The 21,858-nt window shown below is 40.9% G+C and overlaps 1 protein-coding gene across 1 annotated transcript in view; it reads left to right on the top strand.

The window, feature by feature from the left end:
• Positions 1 to 2,040: 2,040 nt before the first annotated feature.
• Positions 2,041 to 21,858, top strand: part of LOC306735565 (CUB and sushi domain-containing protein 1-like) — a gene marked incomplete at both ends in the record, with an annotated part of 394,295 nt that continues 374,477 nt past the window's right edge. Inside the window, one exon of the mRNA XM_079217050.1 lies at positions 2,041 to 2,176. Coding sequence (XP_079073176.1) covers positions 2,041 to 2,176 — 136 coding nt within the window. The remainder of the gene's footprint in view (positions 2,177 to 21,858) is intronic.

Here is a 21,858-nt window from a genome sequence, read left to right as displayed (position 1 = left end):
GTTAACTATCTTTAAAAAGAGGAAGAAGGTTGCCAAGTGGAACAAAATATGTGTGGATTAACATTGTGGGCAATCAATTATTGCATTTATTTAAAGCAAAAACAAGCTGTTGTAGCTTATGAATCCTAACAGTAGCATGTGGCCATATGACCCAAGAGCCCCTTGGGGAGGGGTCTGAAGCAAAATGAGAATTAGCTCAAATTCATTGTTCATGGTGTAGTAGCTAGCAGCGAGAGTACTCGGACAGCTAGCTAAAAATCCATTACAACAATGCTAAAATACAATTCTGTCCAGGACATTTCCTCTATGGTGTTCTATAATCATATTTAAAAAAAAAAATACGATTAAGACTACATTCAAGGTACATTTAACATGGTGTTTATAGGCCCGGGAACTGCCATAATGGCAACAAGTGGTAAATCCTCATCTAAGTCTGAAAAATCGTGTGGTCATGCTACAAAAGCTAGGTCAGTTTTCAGTTTCTATATTTTTGGCTCCCACTCTCTCTCTTTCCAATATGTGACAGTGTTGGGTGACACTTTCTGTGAAATACTGTAATGGACCAAATTTGGAGTGACGTGTAATTTGCATTTGCCTCTAAACGCTGCTGCTGTTGGTCGTCTCGGTGGATCAGCGGGCTAAGTCTCCACGTCGTGTTTGTAGCGTTGTAATCTTGTTAGTGTGATCCTCTGCACATGCCACCAGGGACCGAGGATCAATAACTGGCCCGTGGTTCTGTTTGGGACGTACGCACGTGCACACACACACACACACACACACACACACACACACACACACACACACACACACACACACCCCTCCTCCTCTCCGCCCACACACACACTCAAGGAGATGAGAGAATCAGAGTGTTGTTCATATGGCACTGAGATTGATTGGCAAGAGGGAAAGGGTGACAATTTTTTTGTGTTTAACACCATGTCACCTTCTCAAAATCACAGTCTATTCTTGAAAGTATATTTTGTGTGTTTGTACACACACACACACACACACACACACACACACACACACACACACACACACACACACACACACACACACACAATGCAGCCCATTCTTCTCTCTTTTCTCTCTCCTCCGTCTCTTTGTCTCCTTTTATTGAAATCCCTTTTTTCTTCCTGTTTCTTTCATTTCATCCATCACATCTTGCTCCACCTCTCCCTCGGTCCTCCCTATATCCTTTTCATGCATCCTTCTCTCATTCGCTCAGCCTGAAATTCCTGTCCTTCTCTCTCTCTGTTTCCTTTTATTCACCTTTCCTAAACCTGTCTGACCTTCCTCCTTCCTCTCTTCTTCATCCGTTTTTTCCTCTCCCACTCATTACTTTACTCTTTTCTCCTCTATCTTCCTCATCCTTGTTACATGTCATCCCTTCCTCCCTGTCTCTCCCCTTCTGCTCCCTTAGGTCACTCTGCCTTTACTTCTCACGTTTTTCTCCCACATTCTCTCCTCTTCCACTATCTTCCACTTTTCCTCTTTCTCTTTTACTTGCCCGACTAACACCTCGCACTCTTTCCCTCTCATGTGGTCTACCCCCTCCTCTCTCTCTCTCTCTTTCTCTCTCTCTCTCTTTCTTTCTCTCTCTCTCTCTCTCTCTCTCTCTCTCTCTCTCTCTCTCTCTCTCTCTCTCTCTCCCCCTCCCTCTGACTCAGTCGTCGCTCGCTCGCTGTGCTGTGCGGACCTACCAACCAACTCTCTCCTCTCATTCACTGAATCTCTTAATCTCTCTCCTCCGGTCCTCCGGTCTCTGCTATGACAGCTCACACCAGCAGCGTGTTGCCCGATCTCAGACCAACAACCCGTCACCGGTTATCCTGTCCAAACGTTAACATGGACATGTGTGTGTGGGGTATTCGTGATTGATCTTAGGGTGCAATTCTTTTTTTTTATAAAAACGAAAGGAAAAGGAGGAGGGGGGCGGCCGTCCTCTTTCACCCCCCTCCGCTTCCTTCAACCAAGCAGAGCGGCAAGGTGGGGAGAAGGCTTTAACATTAAGCCAGCTTGGATTTATTTAACAGCAAAATGACGGATTTGGGAGCGCCGGACATGCTGTTGATGGGGAGGAGGCTTAATGTAAAGAAAACGGGCAGGCTGAGACGCGACCTCCCGCTTCTCGTCCTTCTGGGGCTTCTCTTCGGGGATTTATCCTCCTCCAAGGGTGAGTTTAGGAGGTTTTCGGTTTGTCTGCGTGTTTGTCTGCGTGCCTGGGCGCTTGCATGCCCGCATATGTGTGTGCGCGCATGTGTTGGAAGGGATCCGAATATTCGCAGGTTGGTTTGTTTGCGTGTGAGCGCGCACACGAGAGTGAGTGGAAAAGAAAGGTGGTTAATTCGTTTCGTTTCGTTGCTGCGGCCAACGTAGTGCATGGGTCTATGTGAGTGTGTAATGGAGAGAGAGTTACGTGTATAAGGGTATGTGTATGCGCGCTCGTCTCTCTGGGGATGGCGTCTGTGTGTCCTTTTGTGCGTGCGTGTTTGAGATGGCGAGAATGAGAGCGAGCCTACATGCGCGGTGGATTATTGTGTGTGTATGTGTGCTTGTGCGCGGGAGTGAGAGAGAGAGAGAGTGCAGTGCCCAATTTGGACACAATATTACATCTGGGGAACAGTGTAGGCATGCTCATTTTTGGGCCTCTATGCTGTGCAGATATTGTTATCAAAACCAACAAACCGACTTTAAAACAAATCACATATCACCAAAACCAGACTTTATGCAGTTTCTCCAAATGTAGATGACATCAGGGGGATCACATCTGAAACAGAAACAGTTAAAATAGTGTTTGGTATGAGGCAACATCGTGGCAACTAACTTAATCACGTGTGTTACTGTCTACAATTGAGCAGACTGAGACAGGGGGAGATGAGGTGACATTTCTCCTGGAGGGCATTTAGAGAGGAAATCCCATGATCACTGTATAACATGGTTTTGTGGAGTCACCACACACAGAGGAGCAGTTGTCTCAGTGGCTGTAGAAAGTCTGATGGTATGACAGGGAATTGATGCTGTGTGTCAGCAGCCCAGCAGGTCTTTGTTGGTGGGGATTTAGTCACCAAGGAGGTTTCTCGTGTGAAACATGGATAGAGAAGAGAGTGTTAACATTCTCCTCGTTTGGTGGGAGCGTCACTGTTACTTTCTATTTATCAATAGCTTCTCTGTGTGCACTTCTCCTCCCTCTCTTTCTCAATGCTTGTCCCTCTGCATTTCTCTCTCAGTCCCTCTCTCAATCCTCTCTCTCTCTCTCTCTCTCTCACACACACGTCTGTCAGATTTTCCTTCTCTGCGAAACACAACAAAATTTGTCCTTGTGTAGAGTCCCTGCGTTTCCCTTATCACCGATCTATCTCTGGGTGTTACATACAGTGCATTTATTTTGTGTGTTTGGTGGTGTTATCTTTATCTATATTCCCCTGGAAATGGAGAAATTGGAGTAAAAGTGTGATTGTAGGAGAATTGTGCATGTTGATGAATATGATGATGGCTTGTTTAAGCTGTTTGTGATTGACTGCGTCTTCTTATCACCTGCGCTTCATCTTTCACTCCAATCTGTGTGTGCACTTGTTTGTGTCTGTGTTACCTACATTTTTTTCCTTAAGTCATACGCAGCTTTATAGTTACACTCTGTATGATGTAGATTATCTATTACATGATTCTTTTCAATTTAAGAAAATGTAGAATATGTCAAATATAATTTACTTTTTAATGCATCCTCCAAAAACCCTTACAATGACCACAAATACAGCTTTTCTGTGTCACATTAGTACATTAGGATGAGTGGCATACCTGCAGCTATTTTAGTTCTCGAAGAGTTAAACACACAGAAAGACAAATTAAGAAAATGAAAAGGCAGACTGACATCTGGAAAGACATAAGGAGGGTGGCAATAATTTATTTCGTCAAACGTCAAACCCCAGATGGTTGCCAGCCTTTTAAATCTGATGTCACACTTTAAATTCCAACACACAACTAATTATTGATTCTCTGAAAATGCCATTCAAAAATGTCATAAAAAGTCAAGGTATCTTCAGACATGAACTGAAGTGCAAAATATACAACCCAGGCAGCATGTAGATGAATTAAAAAAGGTATATTAATACAGTTTTTGTTTTTGATCCTGGGAATTTTTTTTTTATGTTTTTGACAATTATATTAGGGGCTCTTTATATCATCACCACATTCGTTATTTCTATAATTAAAATGTAGTCGTAAGTACATCATGGTAATAATACATACATAATAAAATAGAAAGTAAAGCGTCTAATTCCAAATGAAAAAAAAACAAAAATCAAGATTTTGGATTGAGCAACATTAGCTCATTCATACAAAGTAGATACAAAAATCATGTTAATCCTGAATCAGCATTTTTCTCTTTGATTAACTATACACTACAGGGGACTGTACACACACATTTCACTCACACACACGAATGACATGTCTGAGAAATTAATTTTAGTCCCCCGCTGGGACCAGGACTCACTTGTTCACTTAGAGGCATAAACAGCCACTCACAGACACATAGGACATTTCAGTACTAAGAGACATTTTATCATTTAATCAGAAACGGAATGACAATGTTTCCAGAGCTGTTGCAATGTTTTATCTTCACATTAAAACCTTGAACTCACACACACACACACACACACACACACACACACACACACACACACACACACACACACACACACACACACACACACACACACGCACACACAGTGACAATTAGCTGACATTGAATCAATGCCAAACAACAAGACATTGGGACTAGCTGTCTGTCCCTCTGCCTGGCATACCAATATCACACACATGGGAAATTGACACACACACACACACACACACACACACACACACACACACACACACACACACACACACACACACACACACACACACACACACACACACACACACACACACACACACACACACACACACACACAGTTCCTGTGGATGAGAAGAGGGCTAATTAAACAGAGCTATTTGCCGAATTCAAATTCACTGTAGGTGCGTACACTGAGGGTATTAGATAGAAGAAGTGTGAAATTTTAGAAAGCATAATAACGTGAAATGAAAAGAGTGTATATGTCAGAGATGATTATATCCTCCTCATATAAATTGGCTGTTATCATATGATAGGGGTCCTGCACTTGGGTCACATGCCAACTCCATGTAGATCTGCTTATAATATAACTACATTATAGTGAGTTAAAAACATTTTTTTAAATGCGTGTATATTGTTTTCAAATGCTAAATAGGGTGACTCAAAATATAATGTTACTGAATGTGTTGAATGGTAGCTTACCTGGGATTCAGCATAAGTTTTCCATCTGAAACAAAACAGAAGACTTCAGATAATTACAGGATATATTCTGATCAATAGTTAACATGCTCCCCAGGTGCTCTGAGATTCTCGTGAGTACAACGCCTATGCATAAGTAGAAGCATATGTGTGCCTCTGCCCATTTGTGTGTATACATTTCTTTGCAGCTTCATTTTAAATTCATAAAGCTGTGTGTGGTAAGGTGTGTCTGCATGCACATTAATGTGAGATTCACTTTGGAAGTGTGTTTAAATAATGTTCTGCTCCCTATGTATGAGCAGCATGGGAGCACTTATAACTTTCACCTCTACGTGGGAGAGACGGACTAAAAGGCACACACACCTGCACAGACAGAGACATTTTGGTCAATGTTTTCAGGTGCTTGTATAATAATTGAATTCCCACAGTCGCACCAAATTTGAAACACAGTTCAAACAATCTGAGTTTGACATAAGATCATGAAACCCTGTATGTGTGTTTCTGTGTCCACGCATGGGCATCAGAAAAAGTGAGACATCTTACTGAGTACTGATGAGGGTCCTTCAAAGTGTCCATTGAAACTAAAGAAAACACACACACTTCAATACAGTTAACTACCATAGAGGTTATTGTAATATACGGTAAGTGCAGAACATGTGAAGTGAAACTCTTACTGTCTGTGTCATAAAGTAGAGTCAACTATCAAAGAAAACGCACACATGTAAAGTGTGCATGGTTCATTATTCTCATGATGCTGGAAAGAAAAAGTATTTTTTAGCCATCCTTGCTGGCTTGAAAATGAGCGAGTAATCTATCTTTATCATGTTCAAATGACAGAACTTTTAAAAGAGCCATGGCCTACATACATTACACTAATGCAGTGGGAGAGAGCAGAGACTTTGTGTGAAGACAGAGAGAGAGATTGAGATAGAGTCAGAGATCAGAGCAAGTGTGTTAAAGAGACATTGGGATAGAGAGGAAAGAGAGTCCCTGCTATGCACTGGGAGACAAAGTGAAAGAGAAAATGAAAATGTATTCCCCAGCAGATCCGATTAATCAGGAATGACTTTTCCATCTTGTGCTGCTCGGCTAGTAATGTCTGGCATTAAGTAATGACATCATAACCCTGTCTGCCCTGAATTTATACCTCAGATATTGAGGGAAATCCACCGAGCTGACCTAAAGACACGAGCAAACAGGGCTCTAAAATCGTTTATTAATGTCTGGACTCAAATATTTCATGTTTGCAGTAAATACTGCATCACACAGCAGAATTGTACATCTATCTGTCATTTCAAATCAGAGCGGACAGCATGAAAAAAGGAAATAAAAGAGCACGTGTATATCATATGAAATAGCACGACAGAGCTTGAAATTATGAACATCATAAAAGTGCTGTTGCATAGCGGGTCCAATTGTGTTTTACCACCCATTAGTATGCTTGAGGCTGGTGTCAGGCTTTTTTTCTGAACCACCATTTTTTTCCCACTGAAATCTTTAAACCAAACTAATGGAGACTATGACATTCATATTTTTTACTGTTAGCTTTGCCTGTAACATCCAGCATCTAAATAAAGATGCTATTAAAATTCAAAATGCCAGATGAGCTACGGGCTGTAGCTGGCTATAAACAATTATGATTTGCATCATGGGTTAAAACTTTTATTTGATCAGTTATAGAGCTTTAATGCGGCCAATTTGGCATAGCAGTTTGTTGCTGTTTTGCTGTACTTTGTGGTGCAGACGCCTCGCTGTGGTGGGAGCTGAGGGTTATTTCATAACACTGGATTAATCAGCCAGCAAGCTCTAAAAATAAGCATGAAATGAGCCTCTCAACTAGAGTTTGTAATGAAAGATCAGTCGGTGTGGCTACGAGACATTCACGACAACCAATATCCCAATTTAAGTTGACAAATTATTCAAAACATCAACAGCTGTAGTACATTTTTAACGGCAATGCCGTTATTTTGGTCGTGGCGTAGTGTGTTCAAGAAATGATGCTATGCATTTACCGTTCAATGTTTGCATTAAATTGAAGTTGAGTAATTTTTTCCAAACATCTCTATCAACACAAAAAGATGTTGTCTTAGGCAGACTGACTGTTGTATATTCGTGCCTCCATTTATTTCGAGCTATTTAGTATTTGTTAGGCCTTGTTAAGGGTGACAATGTTGTTGCAAAACATAACCTAGCATTTGTTGTTTGTGTTTCTCCAAGAGTACAGTTTGAAGGCTTGTCAGAAATAGATCAAATACATTAGCAAGTGAATCGGTCATCCCACTTGTTTGGCACTGATTGTTGTTTAGTGCTACATTCCGTAAGAAATACAGGCCTATAAACCCATTTACAACCAACGTCATGATTACGTCACGGTGTTAGCTTGATTCTAACAGAGGAAGAACTGGAGGCAAACACCTATCACCTCAAAGTAGTGTACTGAAAATACACATTGAAAATGTCATCTTGCTATATTGTTGGGTGCCATAATTGATATTGCATACATTTGAGATCCTAAACTGATTCTAGATTCTAGCGAGTTAAAGAATAGGCAAACATTTTCAGAGCTGGAGAGAAAATGTTGCTTATAGGAAGCATTAAGTAATTAATTTCAACAAATTTATTGCTGGCTAGTTAGCTAGCTATCTTGCTAACTCTACTATGCTTTCACGCTGGGTCTCCGGTTCCTCTGCCTCATTCCTTGCTGCTAGGAGACTGTTTCTTGGAGTAGAGCACGCGAGAGCTACCGAGACTAGCTACCGAGATTATCTACCTAACTAGCCAGCTCTGGAGATGGGCAAGCTAACGAGCCAGCCGTCTTCTCTGGAGCTCCTGTCTGATCTCCTTAGGGTCAAATGGTTTGCTAACAGTGTAGGGATCGGCTAATATCTTCATGTCCTGTTAGTTGATGTTAACTTTCTCAAGTAACACTCGTGGTTCCGGAGTGTGAGTGACTGTAATGAGCGAAACTTTTAAATTTTTTTAATATAGGGCCATTGCCGGTATGAATGTAAAACTGTGCCGTACTATGGCGTATCCCAGGGCTAGCAAGCTAAAATAACACAGATAAAAGTAATATGGTAATTACTGATACAGGTAGGGAAAGTCACTTTTTGATGAGAGTGCAGGCTCAGCTTTTAGAAGCTGGTTTGGATTCAGTGTTTTGCTTAAAGACACATAAGCAGAGTGGACATTTTTAGCTTGAATAAATATCCTGTACGCAGCTGAATGATAATGGCTATCTGCTGTACCACCCTGCAGCTTTAAGCCTGAGTATCTGTTGGTTTGCTGCTGCTGTCCACTGAATATAGAGGCTAATGTATCTGTTAATGTAGCGCTTTTTCCTGTTATATTATTTTCACTTTGGCTTTCCGTTAGCATTACATTTTGTATAAGCTGTAGGCTAATGCTGGCTAGCGGGCTAACATTAATGGGCTAATGTGTCTGTTAATGTTACATTAGTGTTATTTCAGTTATTCTCTTGCTTAGTTCCATGGTTTAAGGGCATAGTGTATGTGTGTGAGAGAGAGAGACACAATTGTATAGCACACCTACACTGTGTGTGTGTGTGTGTGTGTGTGTGTGTGTGTGTGTGTGTGTGTGTGTGTGTGTGTGTGTGTGTGCGCACTCTACATATGGAGCCGATGAGTTCCATTTCCATTTCAAAGCAACGAGTCAGCAGCAGCAGAAGCTACTTTCATCCATTAATGTGATTTTAGGGAGAGAATGAGACAGTGAGACACACAGAAAGAAATACATAGAGCCACAGTAATAATTACTCTCCAGGTTGGCAAAGGGTTCAGATTTTTTTGTAGTTTGTGTTTCTCTCTCACTGACGGTCTTTCCTTGTGTTTTTAGTCAAATGATGTGTACTCCATTTATCTGCTGAGCAGTCCAGTGTTTTAATGCAGCTGTCACTCACATTAACGGGTTCACTGCTCTGTAAGATGTGTGTTGTTGTTGTACTACTTTATCTGTAAAAAGTTGAAAAGTCTGCAGAAGATGAATTACTTTAAATAGTCTGCTAGAGTGAGTGTTTGTCTCGGCCTTCAAGAGAAAACATTATTTGTGTGTGTGTGTGTGTGTGTTAAGGGGGAGTACAGATGGGATTAATTTGTGCATGAGTGCCCTTTTGTGTGTAAATGTCCATGCGTTAGCTAAAAGTGTGTGTGCCACTGTATGTAGACATCATGTGTGTGTACACATCTTTTCATAGTGCAGTCATGCAAACGCTGTACAAGCTGTGTGTCATATAAATGTAGTGTTGCAAGTTGAAAGTAAATCTGTTAGTCTTGAAGTTGTTTCTGTATGTGTATTAGTGTTTGCTTGTTTACACAAGTTTGCATGAGTGAGTGCATTTGCTTGTATGAGTGTGTCCATGCAAAGGAATTTAAACTGTGTTTCCATGAAGTGTGGAAGTTTGTATATGCAAATGAGCTCAGGCAGAGCCCTGTGTACGAACATATACAATATATGCTATCAGTAAGGGCTTGTTTATAGTTGGAGCCCATGCATATGTGGTATTTGGAAGATTTTTGATGTGTGTCCACATTGACAGCCGGTATGTTTGTGTGTAAATCAGTGTTTATGCATTTTGGACTAAGCATGTGTGTCTGTACGTCTGATAAATGCATTAGCCACAGGCTATCGTTGTTTCTGTAGCATCGTTCTTATTCTATCCATTTTTAATGATCAGTAATGGTCGCTAGCAGTGTTGAACCTACATCGTAAGGACACGGCAAAAAAAATGGTCCCGTGGTGCACAAAGTGAAGAAGGCAGAGGAAGGGAGGCTGAAAAATAGATTGGGAGAGATATAAACCGGGAGGGTGTTAATAGATGTTAGCTTGTTGGAAACCAACATCATAGGGGTGCTGCTGAAAAGGTCCCACGATACACTGTGCCACTGCAGTACAGCCCTACAAGGAAGGCAGCAGGAGAGGGAGGGATGGAGGGAAGGGGGAGGTGAGAAACTGGCCAGCAGGCTCGCTGACAGACTGACTGTCAGTTTGATTTTCCAACTAAATGATGGACTGGTTGTTAAGTTGATTGACTGACTTGCTGGCTGATTGGTTGTGTTACAGGCTGGCTATGTGACTCACTGAGGCAATTGCTGATTTGTTGAAGGCTTTTTACAAGGTACCGTGGTAATGGCAGAGCAGGAGAGGAAAGAAGGAGAGGAGAGAGAGCAGATGGAGAGTTGGAGGGAGGCCTCTTAAATGTGTTTAAACTCTACAAAAAGGTTTGAAATTAGTTTCCAGGGTCCAAAGGCCAAGAAACGTACTAAGCACATAATGGTTGTTAAATTGTTTCTTGTTGAATTTAGTTTTTATTTGTTTCCATTAAAGACCACAATGTGCTTTATTACCAATGCTTCCTTGTTCCATCCTTTGGGGAAATAGCAGGATTTTATCCAACAAAATCCAGTAGAATCAAATTAAACTAAATCAAATCAAATTGAATTGTATTAAACCAAATTAAATAACATAGGGCAATGGAAACATTTGAAACAATTCATCAATTCAAGTAAAACAAGAAGATTAAAATGATTTAAGGCTGAAGCTCTGGGGTTTTAATGCCACATGCTGACATCTCGAAGTATAAACTGAACAATATTGCCCTGTCATCTGGATAAGAAAGAGAGATTGATGGAGAGACTGAGAGAAATGATGAGGAGTTGCAAAGGAGGAGTGAGTAAGGGAGGACAGGAGGGGGTTGAGGAGGAAGGAAGGAAGGCCTTAAGCCGTGTGATAAGGCAATAATAAAGGAAAGGTTGTAAAAGACTCTAAGACTATAGCGTAGCAATATCAGCTACACACACTCGCACTACTCTCACTCACACACACATTCTCGCTCTTTTTCTTGCTCTTTTTCTCTCAAACACAAAAACACACTCACAGCTGTATGAAAATTGATGTTGCAGTGTCCTTTACAGGCCATTAAATCTGAACAACGGCAATCGCTTACTTCTGTCTGACAAATGATGGCGAAATAGCAGAGCCTCTTTATCTGCCTCCCTGTCTGTCTGCCCACCTGTCTTAAGTCCTGCTCTGAAATGTAAGTTTATGTGTTTGTCTAACTTTGTTTTTCAGGCAAGTTATAGGTGTTTTGAACAATGTTCTTGACTCAAATTTGTTCTAATGCTTCCACATTTTGCCAGCGAGACATTATCAGGACCCTTCAGCACATCTCCACCACATTAGACAATAAGCTGCTTCTATGAGGAGTTTCAAGTAGTGCTTCTTGAATGTCAAAAAGCAAGTCTCTCTCTCTCTCTCTCTTCCTCTCTCTCCCTCTCTCTCTCCCTCCCTCTCCCTCTCTCTCCCCTACCTCCCTCCCTCTCTCCCTCTCCCTCTCTCTCTCTCCTTTTCCTCCTCCTAATAGTTCTCAATTGTATTCATTTTCTCTCATCCTCTCTCCTTTTAACTGCCCTACTTCATTTCCCCATCTATTCCCTCACTTTTTGACCTCCCTCTCTTCCTCCACATCTCTCCATCTTTCTGTCCTTCCTCTCTCGACAACTTCCTCCACCTCGCTCCTTCTCATTCTCCTCTTTGATTTTGTTCGCCGTCTCTTTCTCCTTCTCTCTCTCTCTCTCTCTTTCTGCCCTTTCGAGTCCTTTGATTAGGTTGTTGGCATTTTCATTGAGATGTCTATATGACCACTGAAATAACTCTCCTGTCACAGTCTCATCTGCCCTCTATCTATTTCTTCTCCTCTGTCTCTTCATTCTCCACTTCTACTCCGCAGCATTTCCTTCGCTCTTTACCAACCTTTTATTTTTGTACTCCATTTTATCCTCATCCTGTGCTGCTCTCTTGCTTCCCTGCCTACATTCCTCTCAGTTTCTCCTCTCTCTTTCTCTCTCAGTATCTCTGACTGTCTCATTCTCCACCCTTTTCACAAATCTGCTCCTCAGCTTCGCTATCTTTAGCCCCTCTTTCTTGTTTTTGTCTACTGTTTCATTCTTTTTTCTTTCTACTTTCATTTGCCCCTCTCTTTCCATGGCCGTTTCCGTAGATCGTTTGTCTAAATGTCAGCCACTGTTGGTATTATACACAGCTTTCTGTTCGCTATCACTGAACGGGGACACAGGGAGGAAGAGCGAGGTAGGGTGAGTGTGGTTGTGGTGGTGGGGAGGGCCTTGGCTGACGCTGCAGTTTTCTTGTGTTTCTGGCAGTGAAGAGAACGAAGATGATGTCTGAAAATAGAGAGAACATGTTAAAAAATGGTATGATGTGTGGGGTGGATGAAAGAGGAGGGAGAGAGTGAGTCGGCTTATAGAGAAGAATAATTAGATAAGAGGAGTAGAGGGAGAGAGGTGAGAAGAAGAAAAACGGGAGGAGTAGAGAAATAAAGAGAAAGGGAGAGGGAGAGCCTTCATGTCTACACGCCTCTAATCTGTTGATGGTCGAGGGGAAGCAGACAATAAGCCATTATCTCTCTCAGACTTAGCTTTAGCTGCAGCAGTATGGCACTGCATGCTGCTAGTGCCAAAGCAGCTTACAGCACAGTTGCGTACCCTGGATGCACCAACACCCATAGGGAAACTGGATGGCACCTCAAGACAGTGTTTAAAGAAGGAAGATGATAAGATATGAACACACACAGCTTCATTATAACATTACATATAATATGACTATCCAAGAGGAGAGTGATCAATGCCAAGTGTGGAGTTATCATCTCTAATGAAGAAGAGAACTTCAGACTTTTAGTTTTGACTAACTCAACCAAACTCTCTACAAATGAACTTGAAGTAACTCGCTGGCATAGCAACATTTAAAAGGGCATGTAACGTGAAGATTTTGGCACTCAAATATATTTAATAAAACCTCCAAAATCTGATTCATAAAAGTTCTTTAAAACACAGATATGACAAATGTATTATCGTAATTTCTACCGAGCTATCTAGCAAGCAAGCCATCATGTTGGAGGGACAATAATGCATATATGTGACTTAGTTTGACAAACCAACCAGGTTTGGAAGCCTCGAGTTCGCCATTTTGGCCATCACCATCTTTGATTTTGTCTGTCGCCATCTTGTTTTTTACAACCATTAAATGTGGAGCAGTGACGTAGAGATGCCGTACGGCACGTCTGCATTGGCTTCACTTTTCAGAACACGGGGGTTTCTGCTTGCTCTAACCTTAACCGAAGTGTTATGCTGCCTCAATCAAGGAGCTTTGTGTCTGGCATCAAGGTCCTGCTCTTGGTATGGTCGCCACCCTGACAACTGGATGTGGAATTACAAGTCCTTTCCATGTTGTCTTCTTATTTAAGTCGCACAAACAAAATTGTTTCATGATGAGTCTACAAGGGCTGTTTTTTTCATCTATTATGGACCCCTCTTTCTGGGCTCCTCTCTTCATCGCACTGTGTGTGTGAGTGTAGTCAACGTCCCTCAAAGTCACGTTTACATGCCCGCTCCCCCCTAACAGCGTTGTTTTGAAGCTGCTGTCTCTGGGCATTACACACTGCCTCCTCTGCGGAAAAACACTTCCAAGACGACACAGCGTAGTTTACCAGTAGGCTGTGGCTGCACTTTTGGAAACACCATGGCTACTGCCACAGACGGAGATGACAAACATTAGAACTTGAAAATCCTCCTGCTTTCCTGAAGTCACCGTTGTGGTATTATTTTTGCCGTGAGTTATTAAAACAACGAATGTGTCATTGACAGAACTAGAGTTTTTTTGCTTGTTAAAAATATGGCAAGACATTTCAAAAGGCATCATGAACAATTTGTCACTCAGGAAAGACAAGTTTACGAAGAGAAGATAATTGTTTACTCTTACTGTAACAGATGATGTGTGATAAAGTCTTGACAGAAAGTTGTTGGAGATTTGTCGTCTGCCCTGAGCTGCAGCAAGCCATGGAGTCCAGACACTAGTGGTGGGTAAGGAGGCTTCTGCTGAGGCTGAAATGAGGAATCTGCAAAGAATAGGCATCAGTGGGGTGGTGGAGCGATGCATGTCACAGTAGCATAAATGTACTACTAATCCTAACCTTAAGGCAGAGTGAGAGTCTTATTTTAAAAGTAGACAGCAGCCAGATGATAGGCTAACAATGTAGATGTGTCGCTGTGCTATAGGATGGATGAGACCAGCTGATGAGAACAGCTGATACCAGGATTAACAGACCCAAACAATGACAGCAAAGGCATCATGAGTGAGCATACGTGAGAGGTGGGAATGGCAGGATGCATGAGATGAAAATGTCTGACTTCCTCTTCATTTAGAGATACATTTCCCACAAAATACTACCAGGTTCTGGTGTCTTTTTGCAGCGGAGGAAACTCAAGCTGTTGTTGGAACATAACCTTCTGCCATTTATTGGCACTTGTTTTTGTTTCTGTGTTTAACAGTTTGTTCCCAATTGACTGGTGAAATAACATTTAATCAAAAGTCTAATGGAATTGTGGATTTAAAGAATCGTCCCCTCCCCTTGTGAGGAATCCTGAATACATTACCAGTCTCTTGGTTAAAGGTGCTAAATACAAAATGTACAGCATATCTAATGCCTCCACATGGCTCTTAACAACGCGAAGGCTGATCCGACATCTCACATCTCTAACAATGCTAAGTAGGGATGGGTATCGTTTGGGTACCGATACTTTTAAAGCGATACCGGTGCCTAAACGGTGCCTGAGCCGATACGTTTTTATTGCCAAGGCAATTTTTTTTCTTCTTCAAATTGAACAATATATAAACAGTTTAAAGTATACTATAAATATAAATAAATAAATAAATACATACAAAACACTTGACTTCAAACTACAGTTTCAAACCTTTTAACTTCAAACTATAAACAATATATATTTAAAAAAAGAACAGACACAAGCATCAGGTGGCCTGATTGGGACCGTGTGCAATAGAACTCAGACACTGTTGGATTCTACAAACTGCTGCTTTACTGGACTACACGTCATCATTAATATCAACTGGGAGAGATTTGTTCCAGCAAGCCGAGGACGGGCGTTCAAAAGCTCGTGCTCGTGTCTCCAGCGATCTCTGTGTGCGTGTGCTGCGGGTGTGTGAGCGCTGGAAGCCCCGCCCCCTTAAGCTGCGCTCTGCATGCAGACGAACGACAGAGAGCGGAGCAGCGAGTGCGCTCTACTGCGGTCAAGTGAGCCCACATCCGCCGAGTGAGCCGCAGTTGCAATTCTAAATGCACCTCTATTCAAGGTGTTACGGTACGGGGGCCAGCTCAATGTCACAATATTCAAACAGCTATAAAATCAGATCCATAGACTTGTACATAAATATTCCACTGCAGGCTTGTTCAAGGGGACCTCTGCTATGCCCATGTGTATGGCCTCAAAATATTACTGTACAGTTTTGGATAAAATTTAATTCAAAGTCAGCTTGAATTTCATAATGATGATATTCACAGTTTCACAATATCACAATATTCAAACAGCTATAAAATCAGATCCATAGACTTGTACATACAAATTCCACAATATTGGGGTTTTTCCATGTGTCTCGTGTCTCCTGTTGGTCTCTGTTACGTGTGTGTTTGTGCGTGCCGTGGGCGTGGCTTACAGCACCTGGGCTCATCTCCACACCTGCACATCATCTTCAGCACCTGTCATCTCATCAAATCCTTCCTGTTAAATACCCCTGGCTTCCATCTTTCCAGTTGCCAGATTATTTCACCATTTCAATGAGTATGTTGACTCTGGGCCTCTTTTAGTCCTTGCAATGATTTAGACTACTCTTATGCTTTACATTGTTTTTGACTGTTACTAACTCCTGTTCCCTGTGCCCAGGATTCCGTGCCGGCATTCCTGCCCAGCCGCCCCGTCACTTCACCGCTCAACATGCATTCAACTCCTGCTATACCCAAATCACCTGTGTTTAGTAAATGAAGTCCATTTCGTCACCCTACCTTGACGTCCCTGTGTCTGCGCTTGGGCTCAGCCAAAGCCGAACCCTAACAATATAACTATTAATATTAATGTATCTTTATACAAAATGACTAAAAAGACAAACGCTTCCATTAAGTGTCAATTCTCAATTTCGATGATCAATTTGATAATGTCTACGTAATATTATATGACGTCTTAATGGGCATAGCAGAGGTCCCCCTGAACAGTACTGCAGTGGAATTTCAATATACAATCTAAGGATCAGTTTCTATAGCTGTTTGAATATTGGGGAATTATGAATATCATTATGAAATTTAAGCAGGCTTTGAATTCAATTTTCTCAAACTGTACAGTAATATTTGGAGGCCATGTACATGGACATAGCAGAGGTCATCCTGAACAAGACTGCAGTGGATTTTTGATATACAAGTTAATGGAACTGTTTTTATTGCTGTTTGAATATTGTGAAATTTAGGCAGAATTTGAATTCACTTTTCTCAAAAACTGCACAGTAATATTTGGAGGCCATGCACATGGGCATAGCAAAGGTCACCCTAAACAAGACTGCAGTGGAATATTTATGTCCAAGTCTATGGAACTGATTTTATAGCTGTTTGAATATTGTGAAATTGTGAATATCATTATGAAATTCAAGCTGACTTTGAATTCAATTTTCTCAAAAACTGTACAGTAATATTTTGAGGCCATGTACATGGATATAGCATAGGTCATCCTGAACAAGCCTGCAGAGGAATATTTATATACAAGTCTATGGATCTGTTTTTATAGCTGTTTGAATATTGCAATATTGTGAAATTGTGAATATTATTATGAAATTCAAGCAGACTTTGAATTAAATTTTCTCCAAAACTGTACAGTAATATTTTGAAGAAGTCTATGGAACTGTTTTTATAGCTGTTTGAATATTGTGACATTGAGCTGGCCCCCGTACCGTAACACCTTGAATAGAGGTGCATTTAGAATTGCAACTGCGGCTCACTCGGCGGATGTGGGCTCACTTGACCGCAGTTGCGCTCTGATCTGTGCTATTTTAATAGAGTATCGATACATCACAATCTTAGCGTTTTTAACGTACGGGTACCGCGCAACCTTTTTAGTATCTATATACTGTCCAACTTTGCAGAGTAGTGTAAAAAAACACTTTAGGGCGACGTCTGTCAGGACGGAGTTCTACGTTTTTATCTCCATATGAACGCAGTTCAGTGTGGCGTCCGTAAGTTAGCCAGTGGAGCACTCGCTAAACATCACACGAGGCCAGCCTGGCTACTGTATATTAACACACCCAGATGGAGAACGACTTCAGTCATTACTTCACTTTATGGCAAATAGTTGTATGCTGTTCTATTAAGACTCTGAATGACATACAGAGAACCATAATTTCCACTGTGGGGCTCTGATATCGCTTTTCTTCTTTACTCTGATTGCAGAGTTGTGAACATGCAAAGCAAAATGGTATTTGGGGAAGGAAGTGAACATTTTAAGCTTCATAAAGGTAGCATTGAATTATACAGGTGTTCTTGATATTGTGTCCACCCTCTGAAGGATGCACTAGTAATGAAAAAGGAAAAAATATACATGAAAACTTTCTAATAATCTCTTTCAGACTGTCTTCCTGGCGCTAGAAACAGGAGGAAGGCCAGATTTGACACCAATGCTGTTAAAAAGCTGACGTCACTGCACTGACTAAGACAGAGAACAGAGAGAGGTGTCACATAGCAAGCCTGCTCCTCTTTTCTCTTCTCTTCTCCTCTCCTAATTTCTTTTAGCAGGCATTTTGTGGCATACAGTAGCCTGCTAGCGTGGAGCTTTTTAGGGGGCATGAAGAGCTTTCTAAATGATGGCTAAATTTAACTAAATGACTTCCTCTACTCAGATCTGGTATAATGTTCTCCCCTGCTCCTCTCCGCTCTCTGGTTCTTTCTCTCACTGCCTCATCCTTTTTAGCTGTTGTCGTTTCTCTCCTCCTTCCTCTTGCTCTCTCTTTCTGTCCTGAAGTGTGATTTATATTTCTCAATCTCCCTCCTCACTACTCCCTCCCTCATCTGCATTTTTTTCATCTCAGTCTGTCTACTGCTCCAACCACTCCTTCCTCAACCTCTTGCTTCCTTTCTGCTAATACCTTTGTTTTGTTTATTTCTTACTTAAGTCTGACGGTTTTCTTTTTAAATCTTTTGTCAGTCTGAAGTCTTAATAAGATGTCTTTGGAGACATTTTCCTTTAACATATTGGATTGGTCAGCTGGCAGTCGTCTGCCTGATTGATCCACTTTGTCCCTGTTTCTGTCTGCAATAATGGGCTTTTGATTGCAAGCTGCAACTAATTACAGAATAGATCTTTAACCTGAGAATTATGGTCAGAAAATTGGAAAAGGATAATTGCTTGTAGATCAGCATTCAATGGTGACTCAGGCAGCCAACCAGCATGCATACTCTATTCATCCAGTAATAACCTCTCTGCAATATAGCCTAATCGCCTAATTTATATGTTGAAAGTATATCCCTCATTAGATTCCCATGTATATCATGTTTGCCATATAATTGTCATAATACAATGTTATATTATGTTATGTTGAAGCTATAATTTATGTTACCTAATTTGCTGTATCCAATTCTCATATTTATGAGTTTGGGATTTATATATTCATACTTTACATATTATAAATGTCTCGATAATGTAATAATACATCAACACAAAATTTGTGTTAAATATACAATATCTCATGGACCCAATGCACCACAAAAACAAATGAAGAATTATTCTATTAAACACAAGTTCCGTATTATGGATGAATATAATATGACATAATTTCCATAATTTTCTATATGATATAATGTAATATGATTAAATATTAAAGCTTTCTTATGAACCAATGTTTTTGCCATCCTGTCCTTTATATATAATATCTGAGATTGAATTATACTGCAAATATGAGAGTTTACTGGTTATTTTTTTCAAAAGGCAGCTGTAACTCACAACCAAAACCTTAATGAGTCTATTTGTTAATTTCTCTTCGCCACAAGTCCCCAGTGTATCCGACAAAAAGTCAGCAAAGTCTTTTGCAGTCGCCTTGAACCATTGTTCCATGCCATTTCTTCTCTTAAACCTAATGTCCCACACCACACACTTTTTAGGTTTAATGGAAAAATGACCCAAAGTAAATAGCACCTCCAAAAAGACTGTGAAACCAAAAAGGTCCTAGTCACAATATTAAATCAAAACAGAAAAAAATGGAAAATGACCCTGAAATCTTAAATCAGAGTAGCCACCAATTGCCAGCTCACATTCTCCAGCTCTTCCTCACAACATGAAAGGATATCAAAAAAAGTAGTACTAGTAAGATAGTATGGCCTTTTCTCAGTACAGTATTTTACAGATGTCTTGATAGATTTTTACAATGAAATGAAGATAAATACTGTTAACACAGCTCTCTTTTTGTGAAACAAAACCTGCCTGAAAGCTGTTTATTTGTCTTTTCATTCACATTTTTGTATACATTTTCATATATAAGGTTAAGAAGCACTGGTCTAGAGTCTAACGTTAGCTAGCTTCCTCCACGCCAATCTAGTTTCCATGTTTCGATGATGGCTGGGTGTGTGTATTTTATCTTTCGAACTTGAGATGGTGACGGAGCCTGTGCTGCTGGTCCTCATAAATCCTCACACTCGCAGTCACAGGTCTGATCAAGGAGCGCTCCATTTTTTTCCTCTTTCTTTTTCTTCACGCTCACGCAACATCAGTCAAGGCGGAAATCAAAAACATTCTATGGTAACTGGTACGGGTCATATAGGCTACGATGTTTTTGACAAGTTCATTAAATTATCATAATTATTAGAGTAAATCATGGGGGCATGTTTTGCCCCTCTCCTAGTGATATCAGGGGCAACATCATATTTCTTAGGGACAGTTTTGCCCTCGTGTATTTCCGACGCTGAGTTGAACAGGTGTACCTAATCTAGCTAGCTATGAAATACATGCTATAGCTTTGATCTAAACTATTATTTAAATAGATTGAACTCCAATCAGTAACGCATTCTTGCTTATTATAATACGGGTAGATCAAATCAAGCATTCTGATTGGTTGAGAGTGAGTCACGAGGTGTAGTTTATTCAGCCATAAAGTACTGTACAGCCTGTTTACATTTAGAGCGTTCCATATCAGTGCGCACTTAAAAATAACAGGTAGATTTAAATTGCGTGACCGTTAGTTGTCATTTCAAGCTTGACAGTTACCAAACATGTTGGTGTAAACTTTGATATTGTAACGTCCGCAGTAACGACTTGCAGACGTTGGTTTCCTTAACTTGCAGGTGTATTGCTTGAGTGTTCACAGTATTGCAACGGGGCTCTTCGCTAACAGTAACGTTAGCTCAAACGGAACAGCTAACAAGCTCACGTAGCATCCCCCACACTAGCATAACGAACGACAACACAATGTCAATTCCTCCCTAAAATGAGGTGAGGAATGAAAAGGGTTTGACCACAAAATCGTGATAATTTCCAGTGAGAGATAATTACGTCGGTAATTTCCCGACGCGAGGCAAGTTCTCTAAACATCATGGAGGAGAAAAATGACGGAGAAAAGACGGACAGAAGCAGCGAGAGCACTTCTTTACATCGGTGCCTGCGTGTCATCCTCCACCCTGCTTCCAACCGACCTACCAGGCAGTCAGTTTTATAGTCCCGTATGTGCGTCCCGGATGTGTATGGCGGTTGCCATGCACAATATTGAGAGTCAGTGAGCTGCTGGACAAACAAATCGAAGACACTATTTCTAAATTATACCAAAGCATCTTTTTCAATCTATCTCTGTAAGGACTCACCGCTACTGCAGCGGAATACAGCACAAGAATATAACCAGCTGCCAATTTATGTATCTGTTATATCCAGTGAATATTAGCCAATCAGCGGTATAGTGGTTAAATCTTTGCTGCTGTGAGTCTTCTCATATTCAGTGCCTTTGACTTAAAGGATAGTTTTACCATTCTCCGTCCTGAACCCTATTAGCATGTTGCTATTAATCAGTTATGATTGCACATAGGTCAGACTAAGCGCTAGCTTTTGTTATAATCAACTAAAAAGGTTCAGTATGCTTATGATTTTCTATGTCGCACAATGTAACGTCATCATCTGAAGGAAAGAGTGCTTGTACGTGTTCCAAATGTCGAAAACTTGGAGGCAGGAGAGAAAGTGCCATGATAATCTCCTCTTGGCTGAATCATACTGCCTCCCTGGTCACACTTCCCACTTTCTCTTTTGCATGTCTTTGTACTATCAACTCAATGATTTGGAAAAAATGACAATAAAGGGAGATACTTTTGTACGGTCTCTCCTCAAAGGCATTTATGGTGTTGCACTCGGTCATACACCCGCAAGTGACAGAAGAAATTGTGGAAAGAGAGACAAAAGATCTGTTGAGAGAGAAGTTTAAATCTTGTTTTACTTTTGGAACTCAGCGTGTTGAGTAGGATTTTTGTTTTACTGTTGTATCTTGTTGTGTATGTTATCAACTGTAGCCCCTAAATTTCAGTGGGAAAGAGGGTTTCAGACACTGACAAACACGCATTGCATTAAAAACCTTAACCATTCTGCTGCAGCTGCTCCCTGGGCTTTAACAGTCACAGTAGAGTGAAACCTTTCATTTTCTTCTCTTCTAATAAGTCT

The sequence above is a fragment of the Taurulus bubalis genome (genome assembly GCF_910589615.1).
Source record: "Taurulus bubalis genome assembly, chromosome: 4".
In the NCBI taxonomy this organism is placed as follows: Eukaryota; Metazoa; Chordata; class Actinopteri; order Perciformes; family Cottidae; genus Taurulus; species Taurulus bubalis.
This window is presented reverse-complemented; position numbering and strand designations above follow the sequence as displayed.